We start from the raw sequence: 14,898 nt of genomic DNA, 5'->3' as shown, positions 1-14,898 counted from the left end.
GTAAACGATACACAAACATACTTAAACCGATACTTTCAAAGCTAAATATCGATACAGTTTTGAATGTATCGATAATTGTATCATCTTAGAAAAGTATCGATGCATCGTGGCATCCCTACTAATTATACCATAATTTGTGGTCTTCTGACCACATCTCATTGCAGCGTAAGGAGTGAGCGAACGAGTATGTTTCTTTGCCGCTTTTAGAAAATTTCCAGCAATATCATGGCAGGGGACACCAGAAATGGGCTCAACCTAAGGAACACATGTTTACAAACCAAAACTGACTTTTAAAAAATATGTTGGTTGGTTGGATGATCTTTGCAAAGTACCATGACTGCACTAAGTTCACACACATGTGATAACCTGAAGTCATACACCAATACCTGGGTGCATTAACTGTACAAGTTACTGCAGGGATAGAAATAACTTTTTTCAAAAAAGCAGAATCCTGGAAACAGTTTTGTTACTATTAAAATTATCTTTAGGGTTTATCTTCTGGGTAAGGTTGCAAGCAGATCCTGTTACCTAATGAAAATCAACATTATCAACAATGTTTAGGCATAAATAGACATATCAGTAACATCATATATGGATACTTAGATGATTGATTTATGAAACAGCTGTTTTAAATAGTTATAGTTTATAATGCTTTAAGGACACCTGAGAGATACAATAACATCTAGTCTCTGAAATTAAATAGCTTCCTGGAAAATAAAAGATGAAGATGCCGTCGCCCACGTGATAACTTTTACAAAAATGCATAGGCTGTACTGGACATACTTGTTTCAGGGTCTGTATGACAGACGAGCTAAGTAAAGGCAGGTTTTCTTTCTGCTTGTACTTTATTCCTGTTGCATCACAAATTAAAGACCAGATCCACACTTACTACCAATTTTGGAAGCAAACCCAGTATAATATGTGAATGATTTAGCCACTCAGCTACCCTCTGCTCTATAGAATGAAGAAATACATAAACATTTTCTGATCCTTTCATCTCCATGGCAACAGTGAACTAAATTTAACACTTACAGATATCAATCTCACTTTAAGAAATTTGAAACTCTTGATAAAAAGTATGGATGAACCAGACGAGAATAGCCAGTAGTTTTAAATTACATGAATTAACAAGAGTCTACTTACAGCAACAGTTCCTGTTAACTACCAGTAATCACTACATGTGCTGTTAATCCAAGACTTATCTTATGACTCTACGTTTGTCAGAGGTTGTGATGACACAACATGACCTGACCTTGCACAAACACTTCTTCACAAAGGTCATGATCATCATCTACCGGCTGTTAAAACAGGAGCTCCACATGGAGACAGTTTTACTGGAGCTGTTCAGCTCGCAAACAAACCAGTATGCCAGTTTGCAAAGGCAAATTTCCGAGTCAAATGTCTGGACACAGCATGAATCACTTGTTGATGACTGATCATCATGACCATGCATGAGGTGCACATTATGCACTTTGTCAAGTCACATCCTGTTCCTGTGATCATTTCCCTGAGACATTGTAAGACAAGACCAATAAATAATGCATTCATAAAATGTGAATAATGCTGCATTCAACTGAATTTTTTTACTTTTTTCTTTCTGCATTAAAAATACTACTATTTTCAGAAACATGGCTACTCAGATCAATCAGATATATTCCATGTGTCATTTGTAAGTAACTAGAAGCAAATGGATTTAGGTATTTACAGAGCTTGAGAAATACTGGATCATATTGTCAATACTGGATTCTGCATAAGAATAGTACTTTTCATATAATTCTATTTGTTCAGATTTATAATACATATCAACAAAATTACATTGTTGATACAAATCTTGTGCCATTAGTGAGTGAGCGTAGTTTTACGCCGCACTCAGCAATATTCCAGCTATATGGCGGTGGTCTGTAAATAATCAAGTCTGGACCAGACAATCCAGTGATCAACAGCAAGAGTATCGATCTGCACAACTGGGAACCGATGATATGTATCAACCAAGCCAGCGAGCCTGACCATCCGATTACCTTAGTCGACTCTTACGACAAGCATGGGTTACTGAAGACCAATTCTAACTCAGATCTTCACAGGTCTCACGAAATGGTGAAAGAAGACCATACATAATAGAAATTTGCTGTACTGTCTTTAGGATTACTGATTCTTTCTTACTCTGGTCAATACCAGATATACTCGACGCCGTGGAAAGGGTAAGCAATATTTCAGCTGTATGATCTGTAAATAATCTTGTCTGGACCACTCCAGACAATCCAGTGATCTACAGCATTTACATCGATAGGATATGCATTTGGGATTCAATGACAGTGTCAAACAAGTGAGTCTGACCACCTGATCCTGTGAGTCCGCCTCTTGCAACAAACAAGGATTACTTGTTCTCTAATAACCAGGATAACAAGCTTTAAGTGATCAGTTAATGAGACAGGCTAAAGGACATGCCTAATATGACATTTACATTATCTATATCAGCCAACACAATTTGTAAGTCCACAATCATCAGTTGTCAACAAGGTTTTCTATGACTGGACCATGACCAACACTGGCAACACAACATCAAGGATCAAAGTTGCAGTCCCGGGAAGCTGGATAATGATCATTTAAATACGTAGGATGAATTATTATGAACATCTTATTTACTACAAGGTGAGTTTTTCCTACCTAGAATTACAGGGGTTTGAGGGTGGGGTGGGGTCATCTTAAATATGGGGAAGAAGATCTCTCATTGTTTTTTTCACTGGCAATGTTAGATACTGGTGGTCCGATTAATTAAAATAGTCGAAGATTGGTCGCAATAATAAAACGACCAAGCAATCGATCATGTTTCCTCATAATCGAACACAAACAATTTTGGAACACTTGTTTGCAATTATAATATTTTTCATAAGGTTGGTTTTGTCTCTGCATTTCATAAGCACTACAAGCTCGTTCCAAGTCATGATTGAATTTATCTTAAAATTAAAGACGCCAGGAAATGTATGTTCCTAACATACTAGTCATCCTAGTCATCCTTTAAAGATGTGCAAAAAAACGAAAGAACTCCGTATTTTGTGTTTCTTTCCTTTTTTGTGCATGAGCAAACATAACCAGGAAAACTTGATAAATGTCGCCAACCAATTATTTTCGATGATTGATTGGTTGTGATGAACCAATCATCAATTAAAAGATTTAAACCAATTCCCAACACTAATGTTAGAGGCGACTAATGGGATCAAGTGGTCAGGCTCAGTTTGTTGATACATGTCATCATATCCCAATTGCGTAGATAGATGCTCATGATGTTGATCACTGGATTGTCTGGTCGACACTCGTTTATTTACACACTGCTGCCATATAGCTGAAATATCGCTGAGTGCGGCATGAACAACCAACCAACCAACAGAAACTGATGTTGTTTGACAGTAGAACAACACATTTTATTTGAAATAACTGTCCCATGAAGTATTTTGCTGTGGTATTACAGTTCTTTGTCCATACTACACATATTCCGCAAATAAAGTTTAAATGTGCCCCGCCTCAATTTAATTTGCCGAGCCAGCTGACATGGTGAAAAAAAGTCTCTGCCATGGAAGTAAGCATGTGCAGGATCATAAAATCTTCTGACACAATGTGACATAACAGTTATCTTTACACACATATTGCATTTCAATCATTTCTGAATTCCCAGAAATATCCTTCTATTTATATTGTATTGAAATAAACTATGAAGAAGCAATAATGTAAAAATTAATGAAATAACATTTTAATATCCGAGATGTCCTTAATTGGTGCGTGTGTGACCTAACACATGATATCTAACCAGTGAGCGTGAATTCAAATCCGTTTTGGAAAAAGTGTGTATCGAAGACAGTTAAATAAACAAGCTCATAGGTAACCAAAACTATAACCAGAGATGCCAACCCTATTTGGACCTAAAAAGTGTAATACTAGTCTGTAATACTTGTCTGCCGATCGCTTCAACATGGTACACGTTTTCACGAAAGGAAGATTCTAGACAGAAACACATGTGACCAATCATTATGAATCTCCATACATCGAAAATTGTTGGTCATGTGCCTCAACATACTTTAATTCCTTGCAAGTTAACTGGAATGAGTGCGATGCTAAGAGTAAGCGATTCCTATCGATGCAAGGCCATTTCTGCACCCCTGCACCTGTGCTCTACGAAACACTTCCCTGTGAAAATTTATCCACTTAACTGATTTTCGAAAAACGAGTAGAAAAGCGTAATTTTCGCAGATTAAGTGTAATGGCGTAATTTAATGTTCAAAATCGTAATAATTACGCCTAAAGCGTAAGGGTTGGCATCTCTGTATAACTAAGACTAGTAAACAGAAACAAGGATAATTGGTAATAAAATTACAGGAAATAGACTGTCTTCGTCGAACATCCTTTAGTGCTTATATAAACAAAAAAGTTTGCTGACACAAATTTGGTGTCGCAACGTGTCAAGACACTGAATGGTACCATGTGATCAACTTCGATAAAAACATTAAAAAACACCAGGACACAAACATATTTTCCCTACAAATATCGAAGATGTGTATGTGCTGATGTGTTTAGCTCACGGTTGTGTTGTAGACAGGGAATATATATTAGCAAAATAGCATTGACTTTGAAGGTCTTGATACACAGCAATATATGGTACCTATACAAAACAAAGGGTTATCTAAGCATTGTTACACTCCAAATGATTATTTTAACTCTGAACAAAGCTTACCATTCCACTTTGGGTCTTCGGCTAATATTTTTTCCTTCTCTAGACTGCTAGGTGATGTTGAAACTTTATCTAGGACATCCATGGTTTGAAGCTCATGAATATCATAAACTGGTGGCCGAACATCCATTGTTCCATGGGCAAATGCACAGTGAGGGCCATTTTTTGTACAATGTCCACGAGGATCTGTCTCATACACACAAGTCCCTGTCTTATAATATCTCAAGTGATATCTTCTCTCTGTATCCCCGGCGGTCCGGTGTAGGAAGGGGCAACTGAAAACAAGATAATTTTCTCACTAAGAAAAATACATACACTTACTTTGACATTACTACTATTCAATGCAGTTTCATTAAAACATTGGCAGAACTGAAACATCTGTGTCACAAATGTTGTGCAACTGTAATATATCCAATGAGATAACATCTGCTTGACAAAATCAGAATCTATGTGTTGAGAAAATTTTTCATTAAAATAATTTTTTCCTGTCTTTTTTTTTTCAATTCAAGAAAGGTAAGGCAGCGTTCTACAATGCCACTGCATTCGCCACTGGAAAACAGTAAACAAAGGTCAAGGCCACTCGATGACCCATATTCAGGCACACTCACAGCTGATTTCCGTTTTTCGTCTCATTATCTTCTAAATCCCGCTGACAAACATGTTTTACTTAATCCTCTGAAGTAGAGTAATACTAGATTAGGTAACTTAATACCAAACATACACTGAGCAAAGGACAACGTAAGGAAATCGACTTCAAAAATGATTTTGTTTTGACAGTCTTCCGCGAAATATGGGAAGTGAACACAATGGACAAACGTGCTGACATCGCAATGTGCCGATAGATTCAAGTCCTTCGAGGAGATGACAGTTGACAGAATAATAAAATATCGAATAATCGGATGTTTTAATGAAATTTTACACATTTTAAGAGCCCCTGTACCCCTCAGATCACAGAAAACTACGAGCGAAAAATTCCTATTACGACACTTTGTTGTAGTGAACCTCATCAAAATGGCCGCCATTTTTGTTTACAACATGTCAAATTTCTCATCTTCATATCCACATACAGAATGCCGTATTGAACATGACAACTGTTTCAGAAAACGAACCAAAGGATGCTTTAACTGAAAATAGATTCCATTCCGCAATTTACCTACCAGTTTGGTGTCTAACATACAACTTTCTTTCACCAAATGCCCGTATGGCGATTTCCCACCAAAATTCAAACGATATGATAACTTACTCATCTCCATCGGGACAAATGCCTGTTGTCTCATCATACTTGGTGCAGTAAATGTCCGGACTATAATTGAAGGTCCCGTCTCTTCTCCGGACGGGCCGGCGTCTCCGTTGATTCAGAAAGTGCCAATGAAAACATGTGAATGGCCGGTGTTGAGTGCACTTGTGTTGCAGGAACAGAGTACACTGTTGAGTTCTAAATTCTTTCAGATACCTGAAACGCAATTAAATGAAATATCAATACTTCGACAACACTTTTCAGACATTGCCTCGTCATTTTCATGACATGTCTTGCTTTGGGTACACAAGGAACTTACATGTAATGGGGCGGTTTTTCCGTTTGAGTTGGTAGAAGCGGTGCTTCCGACGGCATTTTTGTTGTTGTCAATAGTGGATTTTACGCGCATCCATGTTGCGCATAGTGAATCACGAGTAATGATTGGTTCATAGTGGTCACATGGTCGGGACTTCCCCCTGTCAGAGCTCCTCGCACCTGTCAGTATGATGTTTACATCGTGTCTATTCAAAACATCACATACCTGAAAACGATTTATTGTGATCTGACAGACATTAAATAAATATGGCCAATTACTTGAGTTTATATTCTGATGATTTTGAGCTTACAGAACGGTACTATATGTTTCAGTGTAAATGTTGCCGCTCATATTAAGGGATTTCTTGCTGTATATAGATGTATAAAAGACCTTTAAATTTTTCTATTTACAAAAAGGCGTTAGACGAGATGTTTGATATATCTTACGTAATATTTATTTCAATCACTGCTAGTATATCAGGATACAAACAACCCATATTCCATCAGAATATTACATATGAGTATATATCGGTGCATGAGTACGAGTGTCCCTTGTTCGTGGTAGTAGTTCTTGAAGTAATTTACGTTAACATACCAATTGGATCCTGCTTATGTCCGAATTATGGTATTTTGAAATGACATTGATGACGCAACAGATATGGTTTGAACTGGACTCGTAAACGGAATTTAGTTGTCACCCTTGACACTTACAGGGGCGGATACAGCTTTTTGAAAAAGGAGGGGTGCACACTCTTGAGAAAAGGAGGGGTGCACACTTCATTTTCACCCATTTTCATGGGTTATTCATTAACTTTCAGGACAAAAGGAGGGGTGCGAACCCCTGCACCCCCCTTCTTTATCCGCCTATGCACTTCTCGCTCACAAAATAGGAAGAAAACAATGCATTAGTTTTCATTTACCAGAATACCACGGATCTGCCATCTTACAATCTGCATTTTCCTTGGTCTTGTCGTTGTTGTTAAATACAAAAAACAAAACAAACTTGCCACTACCCCCCCCCATCAGCATGTGTACCTCTTCTTTCTTTCGTTGTTCTACGGCCTTCGTTTCAAACACATATCCATACATTCTTGAACATTATGTAACATCAGTTGATAAATTTTTCTTTCACTCTCCTATGTTTCAAGATATTTAGTAAATGTGTGGTAATTAAGATGTGATTTTATTAGGCTTTTATGTAATTTACTCATTTCTCTGTAATGCGAGGTTGAATGAAGTGTTACGTCATCAATGGATTGTCTGGTCCAGACGGGATTATTTACAGAAAACAGCCATATAGCTGGAATATTGCTGAGTGCGGCGTTCAACAACAAACAAACAAACACAAACAAACGTCGGGTTCAACATTATTCCACGAGCACGCACGAGTGTGTGTGCGTGCGTGCGTGTATTTGTGCCTGGTTGTACGAGTCCTGTACCATCCAAGCAGCTAACATTCTACAGTCTGATGTCAATCACTGGAATGTCGGGACCAAATTCGAATATTTACATACATGACGTCATATAACTGAAACATTTCTGAGTGCGACATTAAACAACATACACACAAAACAAACAAAGCATATTAAAGTCGCATGTCTTGTGAAAAAGGACGACGTGTATTTCAGGTCATGTTACATTTGCATCCCAACAGTACACTTGAACTAGACTTACATGTCAAGGTCACCTGTTTGTGTTTATAGATGAGCTCGCCAACACATGGCTCCGCACGCACTGATTTGTTGTATAACGCCACACACAGCAGTATCCAAACTATGTGACGGCGGTCTGGTAAATACTGAGGCTGGACTAGAAAATCCAGTGATTGCCATCATGAATATCGGTTCAACAATCTGGGTAGGATGAAGATGGTTCTTGAAATAACCCATGCCTGTCGTAAGAGGCGACTAACGAGATCGGGTGGTCAGACTCGCTGACTTGGTTGACAGTTGGGTAGATTGATGCTCATGTTGTTGATCACTGGATTGTCTGGTCCAGACTCGATTATTCACGGACCGTTACAATATAGCTGGACATTTGCTGAGTGCGACGTTAAACAACAAACAAACAAACAAACTAAATTTGGACTCTTCTGCTCACCGTTCAGCATTCTCTCTCTATGAATACGCTGTAATGTTTCGCACAGCGAGGGCAATAAATGAATAACGCGCTTGATGCTTGACGTTTTTCAGCGCATATGGGGCAGATGTGTAGCCTAGCGGTTAAAGCTCGTCGGTGTTTGATTCACAACATGGCTTATATGTGAGGAGCCCATTTCTTGTATCCCCATAGGTTTCTTAAAAAATAATTCTAACACGGATATATTTGTATAAATGACAATATTTAATATCGTTACTGTCATCTGTCACCGCTACACTTAAAAGGCAGAGATATTTAAAAGGTTTCAACATGCATTGAAAGTGATATTTAGAACACAGCGACAAGGTTTTATCTTTTGAAATAAACTTCGATTTGATTTTCAAAGTAGCACAGCCGAAAAGGAAAAACAGTTCTCAGTTTAAATACTTTCCAAAATCATTAGCATAAATTACTTTTTCCAGTAATTTTATGCAACAAGCTAATTTGTTTCCAAATCTGACTTCAGCGAGTTAATGTATGTTTGATCAAAGTATAGGTTGGATGGGAGAGTATATCATCGTGGTCATATTAAAGTTCATATTGTATTGATGCATATAAACATCCCTTACTGAAACACTTCAGTGGTTGTAACAAAGAAGGAAATATGGATATCCCCATTTCCATTCAGGGACAGATTACTTCCATGGTTCCTTTACTTGCTTGGCGAACACCAAGGGATAATATTGCGATACCTGACTCACTGTAGGTAACCAGGGCTCGGGGGCGGTGGAGTAGCCTAGTGGTTAAAGCGTTCGCTCCCCACGCCGAAGACCTGGGTTCGATTCTCCGTGAAGCCCATTTCTGGTGTCCCTCGCCGTGATATTGCTGGAATATTGCTAAAACCAGCGTGAACTAAACTCACTCACTCACTCACTCACTCACCAGGATCCGGTGTCGTAGATCGTGGGTCTTGATATCACCCACTGGTTGACCGCCTCATCTTGCATCGCTGATAAAACAACTTCTACTCAGTCGCCACGGAAGATGGTTATCAGGGCGCAACTACAAAACATGCATCTCGTGTCAGGTGAGCTATATGGTAAAGGCCCCTATTGGTTGGTCTGTATACAGAGTTAAAATGAAAATTTCCTTATGGGGTACTGCTTATCATTAGACTGTGTGTGAGTGAGTGAGTTTACGCCGCATTGAACAATATTCCAGTTGTATCACCGCTTGTCAACTCAATTTGGAGGATATATGACTGAAATATTGCCGATGTGTCTATAAAGCCACTCACTCAGAAGTTTACATCTTCGTTGAAACCCAAAAGGCACAAGTATTCTGACAGACCTGGAAACATAATCGGGGACCCCTGGGATTCGAACCCACAATTATGTGTAGGTGCGTCCGTGGGTGCGTCGGTGCGCGGGTGAGCGTCTGTGTGTGCCAGCTCTGCATCGCGAACTGCGGCTCGTAGCCAATGTGTTAAGAATGTGCTTAAGAAGTTCGTAAGGCTCCGAACGTTTCGAGAATAGCTAGCCTGGGCCTAGATTTTCGAAGCTCTCTTAACGCTCAGATAGTCGTAAGTGCCATACATTAACATTAATTTACGACTATCTTAGCACTAAGAGAGCTTCGAAAATCTAGGCCCAGGGCATACCTTGTCTGTCCAAACATTACGGTTTACATAAGGCTGATTGGCTAGATGACGCCGATTGTTTCATATTTTTCATTAATGGCGAAGAACCCCACAGCAACTTCACGTCGTACGGACGCATCGTCTGTAATAATTGAAGATGGTATCTTAGTTCGTGAGATTAATGTCATTTTATGGCGTCGCGGTCGACTGAGTTGAGGTAAACAATTAGATTGGTTGGTTGGTTGGTTGATTTGTTGTTTAACGCCGCACATAGCTGTTCCAACTATAGTAAATACTCGAGTCTGGACCAGACAATCCAGTGATCAACAGAATTAGCATCGATCTGCGGGATACGATGCCATGTGTCAACCAAGTCAGCGAGCCTGACTACTCGAGCCCGTTAGTCGCTTACGACAAGCATGGGTTGCTGAAGACATAAACATTTAGAACACACAGCCACGTGTTATACATTTTCATAGAAAACAATTATACACTGGAAGGTGATATAGAAAATAACCAGCTCACAGCTCCATCGTGAACTAAATTGAACGACCATTGCCAATGAAAGCGACTTACTATATTCATTCGCTTAGCGCAGATATTCCACAGTTTCTGGTAGCTCTTACCTTTTTCTGTTAATGTGAGATGAAGTTGCTGAGCATATATGTAGTTATGGGATGATTAACTTGAATAATGGTGATCTTGGCATCATTGATTATACAGCGTACAACATATCCATTGTATTATATGCATCATAACATATTGGATATGTGCATAATAGTGTATTGGTAATCCAGACTGCAGTATTCTATGCTCGTTTTAACAGACCTACAGTTTCGGTTGTTGTTTAACACCTAGTCTGTTATACAGATCCTGAAACAAATACATCCAAGAAAACCCACGCAAGTCTAGATTTCCACAGTTTCGGGTTGAAATTGAAGAAAGTATCTGGACTCCTTTTCCTTATATTTTATGATTTTTATTTATGAACATCTTTTACTGTAAAATATGTTCATTTCAGAGACTAGATGTTAGTCTATCTAACACCGCATTCAGCATCATCTTAGCTATATGAAGGCGGTCTGTATAAATACTCGAATCTGGACCTGACAATGAGGTGAACAACAGTATGTTCTATCATGTTTTATATATGATTCTATCTTATACTCTGCAAATAATACAACTAAATCTAAATGATAAACCGAAAGAATATACTATGATATTATGGATAGCCCTAGACTGACTGACTGACTGAGTTTGGTTTCAGCCGCTTTTAGCAATATTCCAGCAACATCACGGCGGGGGACACCAGAAATGGGCATCACACATTGTGCCCATGTGGGGATTCGAACCTGGGTCTACGGCGTGACGAGTCAACGCTTTAACCATTAGGCTACCCCACCGCCCGATAGCCCTAGAAATATCGTCATAAGCGTTGGTTTACCCCACAACGATTTATGATAAGCACATCATTAAGTTATGTTTAGGGAACGTTCATAATTCATGCCTATGAGATGATGATGATTTTTATGGAGAAGCATGTACAATGTGAATCCCCCCACACACACACACACACACACACGCACACCCTAAAATGTATGTAGCCCCTCCCCCTGCATGTCATGTACAAAATCAAAGACTCCCCCACCCCCAGTACATTTGTACAAAATTGATGACCCCCTACTTCCGTAACAAAATGTGTGAAACTCCCCACCCACACCAATAATAAATATGTGCGTGCGTGCGTGTGCGTTAGGGCTGGATATTGCCCTGATTTTCATATTGCGATATATTGCAATAATGTAAGAGATATTGCAATATAGATTGTGATATATTGACTGGAAGGTTTCTGCCCAAGTGCGTACATCATAAGTTCATAATAGCTCTCTGTGTGCGACATCATAGCCTCAGTGGGAGACGGTGTTTTCGTAGACTGAACCAGTTCGTAGACGGGGTGGATTCGTAGCCCAGACTGGTTCGTAGACGGTGATTTCGTAGACGTGTATAAATAATTGAATTATAGGATTTTGTAAACATATAAATTTTGATAACCACTTGAATTGTGTATAATGAGGTTGATATACCATAAGTGTTTGTACAGGTAATCTTTGTCGGTTTGCAGGTTTCACTGAGTTGTTGTGAATGTTACACCATACTTTCAGGCTCCCCGTCCCCAATATTACACCAACGTTTTGCGAACATAAAGATAAAGGTAATAGTATAACATGATTTTCATAGTCACTGTTGTTTGCTTAAACAGAATGCACTTCAGTGCAGTATGTAATTATTGTTACAGTATGTGATTCATTCAGATTCAATGTGTTAACTATGGCCAAATGAAACAAAAACAAGATTAACATCGCATGTGACCTCCAATAGCTAAGACCATTGACTGGAATGTCATTATACAGTCCTACAATTTTTCTACGAATTAATATCACATGCCCCATTATGAAACAAACAAAAATAACAAAATGCTCTACTAATAAGTCCAAATACAAATTGGTCCATTTGAGGCCACTTAATTCCTCAAGTATTTGGTAGACTATTTGGCAATTTTGGAGCCACTTATAATGACACTTCCACTTGTGAAATGTTACATGAAACCAACAGAAATAAAAGTGTATTCGGCACTTTTAGAGCACATTTGTTTGCTATGGAAATCAAGGGCAGATAATTCAAATGGAGCTAACTTAAGGCCCAATATATTGCAGAATGTGAACCATATCGCGAGATACTATATCGGTATATACCGGTTTACCGGTAATATTGCTCAGCCCTAGTGTGCGTGTGCGTGTGCGTGTGCGTGTGCGTGTGTGTAAATAAATAAAAAAAAACAAAAACCATCACCACCATCACCCCCTAGACATATATTATGAACGGTTCCTTATTTTAAGGTTCCTTACTTAAGGGTTGTAAGCACAAACTGGTACACATAACATTTGCGTCGTTTGCAAAAAAATAGTTCCGTATTTCGGACACGCGTTATTTTAGGCATTCAATCATTTGGGTGCCGCTCGATCGCATCTTATAAATATAAATAACTACAAGCGATGAGTATGAGTTACTTCAACTGGGTACAGACCATTCCTAGTATATCCATTCATCCAGACTTGGTTGGCAGCATGATAATCAGTATTTTCAAAGCTTCACCACTGAAGATCCCAACCGAAGACCTTTACAAATGTGCTAGGGTGGAGGGCGGTGGGGGAGCCTAGTGGTTAAAGCGTTCGCTCGTCACGCCGAAGACCTGGGTTCAATTCCCCACATGGGTACAATGGGCAGCGTTTAAAATTCCCGCCTGCCCGACCGTCCGGAACGGTCTATTTTCATCTCGGACGGTCAAATTTCAAAAGTAGCCTGTCCGGTGGTCTGGTAGATGTTTTAACCCCTAACAGTACATATTTCATAATATCAGACAGGTTCTCTTGTCGTCAGTTTGAGGTGTTTAAGGTATTATGATAATTATGTTAAACTATTTAAGATTGGACAGTTCATTTTGCAATAACCAATCGCAACACATGTACTTTCAGTTTACCTAAACTCAGTGCATTGCCTGTTAGTGCTATGGTGTTCATTACAGACAGACAGACAGACAGACATTTTATTCAGTAATAGGCCACTGGCCCAAAATACATTCATAAATATAATAAAAAGTTACATGCGTTTTACCAGGGAGACTATATAATGTTGTAGATTATCCCTGGTTTTACATAAAAACATCAGAATCTCTTATTTTCCCAACATTATATAAAAATAGGCACATATTATTTATAACATTTATGTTTTTTGAAGTCATTATGTTAATAAAACTGTGTTGTGAAATAGGATTTTTCAAATATTTACCCATAAACTTATTCCTTATATCTAAGTAGGCTTTACAATAAAGTAAAACATGTATTTCATCTTCAATTAAATTAAGATTATTTTTGTAGCAAAAAGGACAGAATCAATAAGGGACATTGTTATATCTACCGGTCTCAGCACTAAGTTTAAATTTACCGCATCTAAATTTTGTTAAACAATTTCTTAAATATGGGGCAATACCTAAACTGAGATAAGTTTCAACATTCAGGGAGGACTTGAAAGAATATAATTAGAACACTTGGTTGTACTATGTAGGGATGAGTACCAATCTTGTGAAAGATTATCAGACAATCTTTGCTTAAAAACAGAAATGAAACCATCAATATCTCCAATATCCTGTGAAATCCAAACAAAGCCAAACCCAAATCTAAATAAAATATTCTTGATATGAGATGCCCATGTCGTCCGTCCAGATTCATCCAAAGACTTAAGCATTAAATAAAACTGATGAGGTAATCTACAACTTGGAAGAGTTAAAAGTCTACACCAATATTTAACTGCCCTTGACATATAAGTAAGTTGAAGAGGGAATCTGCCACATTCACCAAGAACCATATTGTTGCATGTATTTTTACCAACTTTTAAGAAATATTTACATGTCTTTATCTGGATTTGTTCAATGATTTTACAATGGGTAACACCCCAAATTTCTGAACCGTAACAAAGAACAGGTTTAACCATAGCATCAAATACTTTAAAAAGATCCGCACATGACAGATAACCTACTCTTGTTTTATATCTATAGATAGCCATAAGGGCTTTATTGGCTTGAGAAGCAAGAGTAGTGTGAGCTTTAGTCCAAACTAGCCTAGGAGTGAACACAATACCCAAGTACCTGTAGTATGAGACAACTTCCAGCCTTTGCCCATTAAGAAACCACTTTTCATACTGTCTAAGGGGCCCGCTATTCCTGAAAACAATAACTTTAGTCTTATTAATATTGACCTTCATACCGGTGAGTTGACAACAATTTTCAAGCCCATGAATCTTCTTCTGAAGCTGGAGACCAGTATCCGAGACTGAGGAAACATCATCCGCAAA

The 14,898-nt window shown here is 38.5% G+C and overlaps 1 protein-coding gene across 5 annotated transcripts in view; it reads right to left on the bottom strand.

Moving 5' to 3' along the window:
* Positions 1-6,400, bottom strand: part of LOC124289356 (putative E3 ubiquitin-protein ligase UNKL) — a 28,611-nt gene extending 22,211 nt beyond the window's left edge. For all 5 annotated transcript variants that reach the window (XR_006901676.1, XM_046725968.1, XM_046725969.1 and 2 more), the window contains exons 1-3: positions 6,277-6,400; positions 5,964-6,173; positions 4,724-4,995 (exon numbers count right to left, since the gene is read on the bottom strand). Coding sequence is in view for 4 of the 5 variants with exons in the window: in XM_046725968.1 (XP_046581924.1) it covers positions 4,724-4,995; positions 5,964-6,173; positions 6,277-6,332 (538 nt within the window). In the remaining variant the exon portion in view is untranslated. The remainder of the gene's footprint in view (positions 1-4,723; positions 4,996-5,963; positions 6,174-6,276) is intronic.
* Positions 6,401-14,898: the final 8,498 nt, after the last annotated feature.

This window comes from Haliotis rubra, unplaced genomic scaffold (assembly GCF_003918875.1).
Source record: "Haliotis rubra isolate DU_JTF1 unplaced genomic scaffold, ASM391887v1 Scf44, whole genome shotgun sequence".
Classification (NCBI taxonomy): Eukaryota; Metazoa; Mollusca; class Gastropoda; order Lepetellida; family Haliotidae; genus Haliotis; species Haliotis rubra.
Note: the sequence above shows the minus strand (reverse complement) of the source record. Positions and strands in the feature narration are given on the sequence as shown.